The following is a 13402-nucleotide window of genomic DNA, read 5'->3' as shown; positions in this document are numbered from 1 at the left end:
TTTTGGTCAGCATTTTGTACTGCCCCAAGAGCAGGCCTTTCTGTTTGTACAGCACTTGTTAGCAAGGGCGTAGGAACCGGGGGGGATGGAGGGGACGTGTCCCCTCCAATATTGGAGACAGGCACATTTGTCCCACCTAAAAATTATACCAGGGGGAGAAAAATATTTTATTTTATTTTGAAAGCGCAACACAGCGTCTTGTCACCGCTTCTTATTCTAAAAAACTGGATGATTGAGCAATTAAAGAATTGATTTGATATTTATCAGTTCATTACTGCCATTCAAAATGTGTTTTCCTTTACATTTACAAATGTATCTTTTTAGTAGAATAAAATATATTTGTGAATTATTTCAGTGTAGTTAATTTAGGACATTTCTGTTCAAACCATTAACGTTTGGTTAAACCATTGTCAGTTTTCCGATATGTGTCCCCCCCCAATGTTAAACTCATTCCTACGCCCCTGTTTGTTAGCATAGCTGCTTCCAGGCTGTGTGGTGAAATATACTGCACACTGAAACAAGCTTCATGCCATCTGGTCAAGAAACCGTTTTTGTGTTCTCTTCCAGTTGACCAATAGATTTGAATGACAGATGCAACCGAGCAGTGCTTTTGCATTGATCTTGTAGAGTAGGTCGTTCCGGAGTCCCGGTTGGCCATCCTGTGGAATAAAATGGCTTGCGAGCATTACATTGGAACACCTGCCCCCAGTCTGCCCTTTTGTTAGTGGATTCAGCCCCCCGGGTATTATCGCCTCCACTGCACATTCACACTCTCTATTTTCATCTCTTTCTCACTCTCTGCCTCTGCCTCTGTCTCTCTCTCGCTGTCTATGTTTTTTTCTCTGTCACTCTCTAGATCGTCTTTTTATAGACGATCACAGACTGACACAGACACAGTCAGTTTTCCCACTCCACATCTTGGTAGGAAAAAGGTTTCTGCCCGGGGCTGTCTAATCATCATCTTCTTATGCTAGATTCTTTGCCCCCCATGTTTGCTGAGAGCCACGGTGTCCAGTCCAGAAGCTTCTGGAGGACATGATGGCTCTGCGACCAGCTGTCATTGAGGTGGGCGTTTCCTGATGGAGTGGGCTCTCTTACTGTCCCGTTTCCATGCGGTGACTCAGGCACTAATTGTTCAAATTGTTTGCTGTCATGAATTTGTATGAATAGTGGTTCTTGTTTGCGTTAGCGAGTCATACAGAGGGCATTACCACTTGTTGTAAATTATATATTTCAAATTGATTGATTGTTATTTTTTGTAGATCTCACTCTGGTTTTGTCTCATTTCATTGGGCAGATATGTACACAATACATGTAATTGTGTGCTTTATCCACAAGCTCTATGGTTGCCTTCCCGACTGTCCTTTATGGATCCTTTTCAACAGATTCCAAATAGTCACCATCACAAATCACTATTTCACTATTTCACTATCAACAGGGACAAGAAGACTCACAGAAACAGCTCAGTTAAACTTCTAGAAAAAAAGTTTGTCAAAAGTACGAAAAGCCAGGTTGTATTTTGTTCCTAGCCGGTTATGTGGATGGCAGCAGGACATATTGATGGAGGAGAGATAATGTGGGTCATCGTGCTGACAGTCGGACCTGTCCCAAGCTCTCCAGGCCTAGGCAGTTGGGTGCATTCAAATTCAAACTCATAGTCTGCAGGAGCAGGCAGGTAGAGGAAGGAAGCACATGTCCTCAGGGTGTTTCTGTCAATCTTAAGCATTTATTTGTGTTTGTGTTCTCGCGTGCGTGCGTGTGCATATTTTGTTTTGTTTATTTTTTTTTACAAAATGAGGGTATCAATTTACAAATGTTATATTAACTAAAATTGTATTACATTAGTCGGAAACGAGGTTTAATAAAACAGGGGGCAATGGAAAATGTCTAACGGAAATATTTTCCATTGTAAATTTAAAACACGCGCACAACAACACTGTTGTGCGTGTGCAGGATGACATGAAGGAGGGTGAGAGAGCGCGAGGTGAGAGGGAGCGAGCGGGCGAGAGAGGGAGGGGATTGAGAGACGTCCCCTTCTTGGCAGTGTTGGCAAGTGTCTTGCTGGGTTTGACTAAGAGATGACACAACTCAGGGTCTCTCACGTGTCAATAATAAAACAGACATCGTAACCGAGGGTCTATATTTAAAATAAGCTTGTTTAGCTCGGTTCCATCTCGGACTAATATATCCGACCGACTGGGAGGAGAGAGAGACGGTCTAATTGGTCGTCACTGGATGTCAGCTTGAGGACAACGGGCTTCTGCAGGTAATTGATTATAAACACTACTCCCTTATGTATAAGTTTCACCAACGTGTTATTTATCGTGTATTTGCAACGGTTACATATACACGATAAATAACACGTTACCGCTATAATAACTTTATAAAATAAATAAGGAGCGTTACGTTTATACCGTCGTTCAAAGTTTCCTCGCTGTGTTCATTACAGTCTATGCGCACTGGCTGTGTTTTTTCCTCATGGGTGAATTCAATGTGAATATGGTCAAAACAAGTGTAAAGAATGCGAACACCGTCATTTGTATCCAGAATGTGTAGCTTTAAAATGACTTGTGTGGTTGTTGTTAAATGGGAAACAAAATAGGAAATCGTAAATTCATCGTGTACGACATTTAAATGCAGTCTCCTCGTGAGGTGGTCCTTCCTCCCTTCTGAGATTGTGGAGTGACCATCTGTCCTGCACTTTACTCGTGGTCTTGAGGATGTACACTCGTGAGTTTGAGACCATTAATTAATCATCATAAGTGATGCATGAATTCATAATCCGTATAGGCCTAACTCAATGTAGGAAACGTGAGTAACAAAATAAATGTCAGAAGGAATTTGTAGTTGATCGATGTTTAGGCTACCTCATGTGTTGATGAATGGCAGGCAGTGGAGTGAAATAACATAACGATCAACAGAATGTAGGGCATGCTGCGGTCGGACAGCTTTCAGTAAGCCATGAGTGATATGAGATAGAAACAGCAGCTGCATATTTTTGATATCTGGCAACTTGATATACAGGTTAGCAAAAAATACACGTTCTGATCTTTGTATACAATTTGAGCTCTGTAATTAGTGATTCGATGTAGCCTTAATATTTAGCAGGTCTGTCTGTATTTGAAAACATGACGGGCCTACATTTCTTCTAAATGTGAGGTTAGAACCTACATTTTAAAGGAAGACTAAATGTCTCATAATAAACCCTTATGCAATCCTTGCTAACTGGATGAGCCTTTGCTAAGAGTTGCTTATCAATGCTTTGCTCCAAACGTGGATATCAAAGAACAGAAGAGGCTCAACGCAAGGGCCATATATTATATATTGACACAGAAGGAGACAGGAATGGTGAATGTTCTTGTCTGTAATGGTGTTTCAAGGACCAATTTGGCCATCGATCTAACATCCCTCACATATATCCAGGTAATCCATGACCATAATGGAAAACTTTTCTAAATCATTCAATTATGGGGAGCAGTTGAAGTTGCTGCTCCCATCCCATCATTGGCTGATGATTAAGAATGGCAATGTCTGACAAAAAAATAAAGTATTTCCATTTTAAGTAAAGATTATGATGACGAAATGATTCATACTAAGAAAAATGTAAAAAAAAAGGTTCAGTATTGATTGTGCACAGTTAATTGTGGCTTGTGTTCTTCTACCATTAAACAGCGATTGAGAGCTCTTAAAAAAATATATAAATAGACATATATAAATATATATTTTCCTTTTCACATCTCAAATTAAATTCCCAGTGACTAATTATGCAATGTATTCATCTGTTATTCAAATAGATCTGAACATTGCACTGCCTATCTCACTACCTCAAAAATATGTATTATATTCAGAAACTTGTGAATCACACAAAAAGAATCTCAATCATCCTTCATTCAGATGTAGTTCACAGTGTGAGCACTTATGTTATGCCAGTGAGAATAAGTAGGAGCATTACTGTGAGTGTGTGTGTGTGTGTGTGTGTGTGTGTGTTTGTGTGTGTTTGTTATGGAGAGAGACAAAGTGTCTCCTCGTTACCACTCCTGACTACACTTTCCCTCTTTGACAGGCTCAGCACGCACACACAGACACGCACGTGTCTGTGTGCGTGTGTGTGTGCGTGTGCATGTGAGTGTGTGTGATCAGACCCTGGACCTCGGCAGGGTGCTATGGTGAGGCGATGCCGATGGGCTGGAGCGAGGAGAGATGTGACGGCGCCGCTGGGACCGCTGGCCAACGTAGCCCGGCGTCCCCAGCCTCCTTCTGGCTGCTGTACTCCTTCCTCCTGTCCTCCGCGGCCTGGCGCCCCCTCGCCGCCGACGACCCGTGCCCAGAGAAGTGCCGCTGTGACTGGGACACGGCCACGGTGTGGTGCTCCGACGTGGGGCTGGCCGAGGTCCCGTCCGGCCTCCCAGCGGAGACCGTGGCCCTGCACCTGGAGAACAACTACATCCGGCTGGTGCCCGAGGCCGCCTTCGCCGAGCTGCCCCTCCTGCGGGACCTCTACCTGTCGCACAACCGCATGGAGACGCTGGCGTCGGGGGCCCTGCGCCACCTGGGGCCCGAGCTGCGGCTGCTGGACCTGTCCCACAACCAGCTGAGGCGCGCCAGCCGGCAGGACTTTGGGGCCACGCGCGCCAAGACGCGGCTCTTCCACAACCCGTGGCACTGCGACTGCGCCCTGCAGGAGCTGGTGGAGGCGCTCAACCTGGAGCCCGAGACGGTCAACGGCATCGTGTGCGAGACCTCGGTGCGCGGCGGGGGAGTCGGAGAGGGGAGCCGCTGGGAGGAGCCCCTAGGGGCGCAGCAGCAGGGGGAGCACGCGGGCCAGCCGCTGGTCAAGCTGCTGGATGCCGGGGTGAACTTCTGCAGCATGCAGCGCAAGACCACCGACGTGGCCATGCTGGTCACCATGTTCGTGTGGTTCTTCATGGTGATCGTGTACGTGGTGTACTACGTGAGGCAGAACCAGGCCGAGTCCCGGAGGCACCTGGAGTACCTGAAGAGTCTGCCCAGCCCGAAGAAGGTCCCCACGGAGACGGACACGCTGAGCACCGGCTTCTAGGCCAAACCCGGTGGGGTGGAGGGGGTTGGAACGATTGGGGTTGATCCAAGGATTCTGAGGAATGCTCAAAACCAGAGTGACCGATGTCAGAAAGAAATAGATATTTTCAGCCTCTCCTATTTGGATGGAACCAGTCCGGTTGACTTGTGAGGCAAGACATGAATTTGCCCGTTTCACTGTTTCTATGGTGCCCACAGGGGTTTTCTTTTGTTGTCAAGAAAATTGCTTGTGTGCTGTTGTTTTAAATTACATTTCTTAATTTCCCAGTGAAATAGAGACACCCTTTTCACATGAGAATTGGTGAGATCTTAGCAAACAGCCTTTTAGCAGCTGCGTGATCGATTCCTCCCTTTTTCCTTTTGGTCCGTTCCTTTCTTCTTTGCAGGCGGCTTGTCCTTTAATCTCCCAGCGTTGAGCCATCCGTACGTCCGCTGTTCTGGCTCACTGACCGCCAACAAGCACCTTTACAAGAGGATGAAATGGACCGAAAGTGCCTCACACACAGACACCCATACAGGGAGACCGGACGCTGATTCCGAGGTGTTCAGGGTAGGTGAATGGGATGCGCTGGGGGCGGTGGCCTGTCGGTAGCAGCAAGATTAATTGAAACAACAGCAGGCATTTTTGTTTTGGCCAAGAACTAAAAGGAGGAGTTTTTTCTCATTACAACAACCTTTAAGAACATTTTACCTTGTTAAATTCACTGATGAATTTTTGCTGCTTGTGAATATTTTTTCACCTCATTTATTATTTTAATATCATTTTTAATTTCAAGGTCATCAGGCTAGTCATGTATTTTCAAATGAGCTTAATGTAAATTTTGGAAAGCCACTCAGGATTGGGAATTATGTTCAGACAAAGCTGTAGCAAATCAGCTGTCATTGTTTTGAAGGAGAATCTGCAGCTTGCCATCCTTACAGCTTTATTCAAATTAAGACCACATTTAGAAATGGTTCAATTATTGCCATCTTTGGAGGCAATATTAACAAGGTCTTTATGCTTGAGTGTCTCTCTACTAATGGGAATCATAATTAATCCCCTGAGTACAGTTATTTCAGAGCTGCACTGAGTGGAGCTACAAATTGCTCTTTCTTGGTTTTGTTGACACACATTTTTCCCAAACCCTTATTCTTTGTGTCGTGAGTTATGGCCAATGAATGATATTCTCTCATAAACTTAACTTTACACAATCTTTATTTGATATTACAGATTATATTTATATAGATATAGATATATCTATATCCATATATATCTTTTTTAATTGCACTTACAACAAAACTGGTTTAATTAAAATTGGTAAATTGCATAACATACCATCAATACTATACTATATACTTTTATACTCGGCCAGGCACTGACAAATCTTTTGATGGCCTTTGGCATTCCAATGTTAATAAAAATGTCTCAAAGTGTGTTTTGCAGGACAGTGATCGCTTGCATGTCGCGTCAGGTCTCTCTATCAGGTGATGAACTAATAGTTGTGTACAGTTACACCCTTTACAACGTGTTAGCAAATGTAGCAGAGCAACTCTCTATTCCATTGTCCTATGTGGTGAACTGGATTGGTACAAGTCTTCTATTCCATGGGATCATAGTTTATGTATACAATGTTCCTGTGCTATATGTGCTGTTTTATTTCTGCGTTCAAGTAAAGACAGCAAGTTGCTTGGTTGTGGAAGTTGGTGTTGTTGTTTAGGTGAACATTTACTATGAATTAGTAACAAATAGACACAACAATATTATTGTCATGGTAAATGGTTTAACGGTGGTCCAGGGTGTTAAACAGAGGTGAGGTCAAGTTTGGGAGATCCAAATCTTGTCAAGCATACATGGTCATTCAAGGAGCAGAGGGTATTGTTTTGTTGTTCAAAATAAAAAATCCAATTGCTTCGGAAAGCAATTTCACACTAAATAATAAATGAATTGGAAAAACAATAACAGAGTAATCCATGATTTAAGTAATCCAAATTTACATAAAAAAATATGTGTGATGAAATAAAGATGGAAGCAAAGTGTGTGGATCATAGTCATCAGCACGGCTGTGTTTTTTTTACTCTTTCACAGTACCTCACTCCAATATAAACAGAAAGACAACACAAATGCATCACGTATAAGATATCCTTCAGTCCTGCTTCGACTTCCATCCCCACCATTTTTGTCTCAATAAAAGTGCTCTGACTGCTTGAATGCCCTGAGCCATCTCTCCTCTCCCTGAAAAAGGGCAGCTCGGCCATCCCAGAAAGGCCCTTAATGGAGGAAGCATGCATCTTAAGGGCAGCTTTATGTTTAACCTCCTGTAAAAAGCTAGGCCAAATCCTTCCCTTTAAAATTTAAAAATGCAGGGATAGCAAAGAAAAGTCACTTCAGTCCATCACTTGTTTTTGTCTTTTATTTCCAATTTACATTAATCAAAACGTAACAAAAACAATGTCATGATCACCATCATCATCATCGTCATCATCATAATAATGCTATTATTATTAATAATAATACTATTATTAATAATAAGAATATACACAACCTCACACAAATGCACCCTGTGCCCTGGCCAATAGGGTGCTCCCTTCTCTTTGGGGAAGCACTGGATTGTGTTACAATGAGCGACTGGGTTTCATCCAGAGGCCTCTCACTGTGATTCTGTGTGCCAAGGCCGAGGAGGCTTCCTGTGTGAGGTGACCGCTAGGGGCTGATGGGAGGAAGTGGATGGGGTCGAAGGTCATGGTAGAGGGGCTCTTGCAATCAGGCTGTTACACAACACGGGTCCCATTGTAATTTGTGTGAAATAAGTCAAATTTCTTACTTTTTCTTTTTGCTCTTGGTGTGAGGTAGCTTTAAAATATAAAAAAATATTACAAATATAGGAAATAAACAAATCTAATTTAAGGAAGGAATCATTTCCGAATTGGTCGTCTTTGTTTTTAGGATTTATGACAGCAACATTTATCAAACTGAAATATAAAATCCCGGTATAAAATGTTCTTTCTTTCTATATATGTGTATACATGTATGTACATATGTATGCATGTGTATACACACATACAACATTCATGTAGCTACATATCAGCATCTGGATGTTAAAAAATACAGACTGTTTTAAAACAATAGCACCATTGACTTTATTATAATACACAATCGCCTTCTGATACACACTGGTGGCAGAAATAAAAACACCTGCATTTAATAAACATTGCCAGATTCTTTTGGTTTTACGAAAAATAAGATATGTAAGTTTTAGTGGATATGCTGAAGGAGAGAGAGGGAGAGAGAGAGAAAGACGGAGTTTAGGATGAAGAGATTTGGAAATAGGACAGCAGCAGGGAATATAGGGGCCTTCTTTCTTTAATATGAAGCTGTGAGCACGTTTGTTTCTTTTTTCCCATCTTTTTTGTATTTTTCTTTTTGATTTGGTGGCATGCTCAGTCCTAACACACCTGGGACCCGGACCTAAACAATAAATAAATAGCACCAACAATCACCTTTCTGTTTCTCTCTCTGTAGTTCCCTGGCATGTTCCCTCGTTCTCCTTGGTATTCCTCCTTCTAGGCGGTGGGGGTTTGGGTGGGTGGGTGGGTGGGGGGGGGGGGGTTACTGATCACCCAGGGTAGGTGGGAGAGGTGTGGGGGTGGGGTCCCTGGGTGTCCATAAGAGTTGATTAGACTGCAGGCAATGTTGGATGAATCACAGATGTCGTTTGCCGGGTGCCATTCAGTGCAGGTATCCTATGGAGTACGACTGGAAAAAGCAATTTTTTTTTACTTCGAAAAAAAAAAGTCCAGTTTAAAAATAAAATAAAAAGAGGGCCTTGATCTTTCTCGTTCCTCTCCTCCTCCTCCTCCTCGTTTCGAAGCGCGTTCTTCTCATTTTTTTGTTTTTTTCGTCCAATTTCCGCTTCTTCGTTCATCTTTGGATCCCTCCTGCTTCTTACAAGAAGCAGACCGCTCCCACATCCACACCAAACTCCTGATCTGCTCCACCGATATCCATGGGAGCAATGTCCACCAGGGGCAGGCGGGAGGTCTTCTGCGACCTGTACTCGATCACCGTCTTGCCCCACTGCCCTGTGTGTTTCTGTAAGGAGAGGGACATAAGGGGAGGGTGTCCATGTGAGTGCCAGAGTACACAGTGTATGAGAGCGGCTTTCACATTTTGTTGAAGGATCCGGCTGCAGCAGACCCAAAGCAGATCGGTGAAGGTCATCTGCATCGTTGAGGATTTAGTGTGTTTAAAATGATTGCACTGAGTACGATTCAGCTAAAGGTTAATGTATGAATAACTATCCGACTCTGTGGCAGTCAAAAGAGTTGGAAAGGGAGACTGGCTCAACTACCAAAACACAGCAATTAAATCAGCAAGAATCAGCCTGTAACTGCAATCAAACTCTAGGTGTATCTTACGCTACGGTTCTACCGATGTAAGGAAACGCGGTACGAAAGGGCCGACCCCCATTCATCTCCAATCCAGAGTGCTGACACGAGCTGCCTCCGCCAACAACGGGAAGGACTTCAAGGTCATATGTCGGAATGTGTCTGTGTGATTGAACCGATCGATCAGCAATCAATTTCAACATTTTAAAAAAGCATGCGAGTGAAAAGGTAATTGACAATAATTGTCAATACAGTGTCAATCTGTACTGCATTGTTCATCACTTATTTATGTATTCTGAAAACCCTGCCTTAGGTTCAACAGAAAACCCATAAGACAACTGTGTGTGTGTGGGAGCGTATGTGTGCGAGCGTGAGCGTGTGTGGGTGTGTGTGAGCAGCTCCTCCGTCCTCACCGTGCATCCGTCCTCCATGACGCTGTAGGTGAAGCGGCTGTTGCCCTCGGCTCTGATCTCCACGTCGTTGGAGCCCTGCAGCAGCAGTGCCTTCTTCAGGTTGCCCGTGGCGGCGTCCAGGTAGGCCACGCTGTTCCTGCAGTGGTAGGTGAGGTTCTGGGAGGCCTCGGTGGACAGCAGCCGCAGGAAGGTCATCTGGATGGCGGCCGTGTTGGGCGCCAGGCTGTCGTCGCCGTAGCTGAACTGCGCGTGGCGGGCGAAGGCGGGGCGGCGTGGATGTGGGGGTGGGGGTGGAGGAGACAAGTGTGAAAAAATGTGTGAAAAGTGGTTGGAATTTGACAGCCTTTTTCTGACGCTTTTTCCCCTTAGCTGACACTGTTTATTTTTAGGAATGACTTCTTTAAGTGTATTTGGATGATGATCAGTGGGCCGCTATAATTCTGTACCTGGGGACCAGCTGCATGTGTTAATGTCTTGCTCAAAGGCAAGTAGTAATCCGACATTGTGACTCCGTTCGTCTTAGGAAATCATGAGCTTTAACTGTCACAGTAGGATTAAGATGGAGTTGGTTGTTTTCATCCTCCTATTCCCTCCAGCACTTACAGAAACACCCCCCCAACAATCACACATCCCAGCAACACTCACACCTTATACACACTAACTGTTTGTGCCTTGTGTCGTTGTGCCTAGCATGGAGGTCTGGGCATCACAGTGTCACTCACGTGGAATCCTCCGTTCATGGTCTCTCCGAACCAGACGTGCTTGCGGTCCTTGCTCTTGTTGGACCACCAGTTCTTGCGGGGGATGCTGGCAGGCTTGGGGTGGACACAGGACTCGCCCGTCTCCATGTTGCAGAACACCTTGATGGCGTCGATGGTGCAGCCCTGGTTGGGGTCGATCCAGTACTCTCCTGCACAAAGAACGGATGGTTAGTTTACTTACTTTACTATACTTATTTTTATCCCACACAGGAATTCTGGTACAGGACAGTAGTATAAAAACAAAAGAGATTAAAACAATAAAACTAATGCAAATAAATAAGAAAATGTGTCCGTATACACATAAGAGCAATAATAAAAGGTGCAAAAAATAAATGAAAACACTATCGAAAGAGTCACAACACAATAGCATTTATACGCAATGACACACCTAGAAAATTCTTAAACTATTCAATGCATGTGTGTATGTGGTACAGTATAGTAGTATGTACTCTAGTATCTTTCATGCAGAACACAAAACGCAAAACAACAAACACGCAATATGTGATTATCTGTGGCTCATCGCGGCCTTCCAAATCCCTGTTGTGCGAGGGGTGCGAGGACGACCGCATCCTCGCTGCGCACTCAGGGCCGCCTCAGCGGAGCCACTCACCGCTCTTCCAGTCGGGGTGGCACAGCTTGAGGTCCCTGCAGGTGCGGGCCGGGTTCTTCTTGGAGCCCTCGGGGCTGCGGATGTTCTCGATCTGGTTGTTGAGGGACTTGAGCGTGGCGTCCACCTCGGCGTCGTGCTGGCGCAGGTTGCCGGCGGCCTGGTCGGCCCTCATGTACCTCATGGGGTCGTGGGACTTCTCCGTCTGGGACAGGCCCGCGAAGGCGGACATGTCGATGCCGGGGCCGGGTGGGCCGGGGGGACCAGGGGGGCCGGCGTTTCCGGGGGGTCCCTAAAGGGAGAGAGGGAGAGAGAGAGGAGGGACAGAGGAGGTTAAAGGTTAAAGCAGGTTGCGGACCTGTGAAGGTCATTCAATGGAAGCTCAGGGATATATTGTTCATGGCTTTGTTCTGAGATGTTTTATTATTGTTTACTACTTTATGTGTCAAGATAAAGTGTCGGGCGTAATGTACGTCATGGGATTTGTTCAGACTATGGGATATTTAAATAATACTGGTAGACGTTGGTAATCATCCATAAAATCCTCATCAAGCTGAGTGAAGACACTGTATGTATATTTTGAGAACACGCAATGTGTCTTTATCTCATGCATTGACGAATACATTAACACATTGGGTCACTGTGCGTTAACATCCAGAGTCCAAGGACGCACCCTCTTCAAAACTGAGGGACCTGAAGCACAGATTAAACACACGTCCTGCTTTCTGTTGAACCTGTTCTAGGTATCAATGAGACACCGGGGTTGGGGCCAGAGGACACTTACAGATGGACCAGACTCTCCAGATCGACCGCGGGGTCCAGGGGGTCCGATGGGTCCAGGCATACCGTTAGAACCGTCCTTTCCAGCAGGGCCCACAGGTCCGGGGGGTCCCTACGAGAACAAGCAGAACAAAACAAGAGGATCTTCATTTTGTCCTCTGACGAACCTCGACCTCAAAGGAAAACGACGTCCTGAACGCCTCTGAGCAGAGCAACATCTAGACGACGCCACCTTTGTAATTCACTATTATATTATATTTTCACTATTACCACTCCAGTCTATTCATGTTGTTGACCGGAGCTGTTACTCACTCTGGCTCCGGAGGGTCCGGCAGGTCCGGTGGCTCCCTGGTCTCCGGCTTGACCCTGGGGGGGACAAGATGAGGATGGCGCTGATGCTGATGTAGATGTTGATGATGATATGAGGATATCATTCATAGGTTCCAATGTCTACATTAATGTCTAAAGTATCCGGGGAACAATAGAAAGGTTGATGGTTTGGGACTTACCGGAGGTCCGGGCAGACCCTGGAGACCGGTGAATCCTCTGTGTCCCTTCTGTCCTCTCTCACCAGACTCTCCTGCCTCTCCCTTGTCTCCACGGGGGCCTTGGGGTCCCTAGGAACACACATATCGGGACCTGGTCGGTGTACATCGAATACCCAGACATGGATAAAAAATACGTAGTGTGTTATCTGTAATTTAGTTATCAGTTTGGCTAACACCAACTTTAACTCACAAGGATTTATCTGGTGCACCAGTTGTTGGGTACCGGCATGTTGGTGTGTGTGTGTGTGTGTGTTTGTGTGAGTACTCACAGCCATTCCTCTGGCTCCAGCAGGTCCGGCAGGGCCAGAAGGTCCTTGTGCTCCCTGAGGAGATGCGAGGAAGAGGAGATGGTGAAACCAGCAGGAAACAATGTTGTTGTGACATTTCGTCATCCTTGATACCTTCTACTATTCTACTATCCCATAAAAAAGTCACTATTTATGCGTTGTCTCTATTTTTCTCTACGGTGGGATAAAATCTGAATGATCTATAATATAAGAGTCTGATTTCATGCACTGGACGCGATTTTTGGTATTCTGAAATCGGCGTTCTGCTGTCCTTGCGGTGGAGTTTTCCTTGTAAATGTGATGTCCCCCAGGGGACAGTAGATAGCGTCTGTGTACAACTCCATTGCACTGAATGAAGGGGATGGGCTCCTCCAGGTACTCACAGACTCTCCTCTGTCTCCCTGCTTCCCGGTCGGGCCCACTGGACCGGATGCTCCGGTGGAGCCCGGGGCTCCTGGGGCGCCCACGGGACCTGTGTTGCCACGGTCACCCTGAGATCACAACACAGTGGTAGAGTCGGGCGTGGAGAACAAGGTGCAGGTATGACAACAACACTGGTGTGTCCACAAGGGCAGAAAACAAA

At 45.3% G+C, this 13402-nt stretch overlaps 2 protein-coding genes across 4 annotated transcripts in view; one reads left to right on the top strand and one right to left on the bottom strand.

The window, feature by feature from the left end:
- Positions 1-4174: 4174 nt before the first annotated feature.
- LOC307083570 (leucine-rich repeat-containing protein 3-like) lies at positions 4175-5059 on the top strand (the record flags this gene model as incomplete). The annotated part of the gene is made up of 1 exon (XM_079747492.1): positions 4175-5059. One exon carries the CDS (start codon positions 4175-4177, stop codon positions 5057-5059), a length of 885 nt encoding a protein of 294 aa, XP_079603618.1.
- Positions 5060-7406: 2347 nt separating this feature from the next.
- col2a1b (collagen, type II, alpha 1b) overlaps positions 7407-13402 on the bottom strand; it is a 43888-nt gene continuing 37892 nt past the window's right edge. For all 3 annotated transcript variants that reach the window (XM_079748324.1, XM_079748325.1, XM_079748326.1), the window contains 9 exons: positions 13203-13310; positions 12802-12855; positions 12494-12601; positions 12297-12350; positions 11989-12096; positions 11208-11496; positions 10559-10746; positions 9837-10079; positions 7407-9127 (listed from right to left, as the gene is read on the bottom strand). In XM_079748324.1, the coding sequence (XP_079604450.1) occupies positions 8981-9127; positions 9837-10079; positions 10559-10746; positions 11208-11496; positions 11989-12096; positions 12297-12350; positions 12494-12601; positions 12802-12855; positions 13203-13310 (1299 nt within the window). In that variant the 3' untranslated portion in view covers positions 7407-8980. The remainder of the gene's footprint in view (positions 9128-9836; positions 10080-10558; positions 10747-11207; positions 11497-11988; positions 12097-12296; positions 12351-12493; positions 12602-12801; positions 12856-13202; positions 13311-13402) is intronic.

This window comes from Pollachius pollachius, assembly GCF_949987615.1.
Source record: "Pollachius pollachius genome assembly, chromosome: 12".
Lineage (NCBI taxonomy): Eukaryota > Metazoa > Chordata > Actinopteri > Gadiformes > Gadidae > Pollachius > Pollachius pollachius.
The sequence above is the reverse complement of the archived record's forward strand: the minus strand, read 5'-3'. Positions and strand labels throughout refer to the sequence as shown.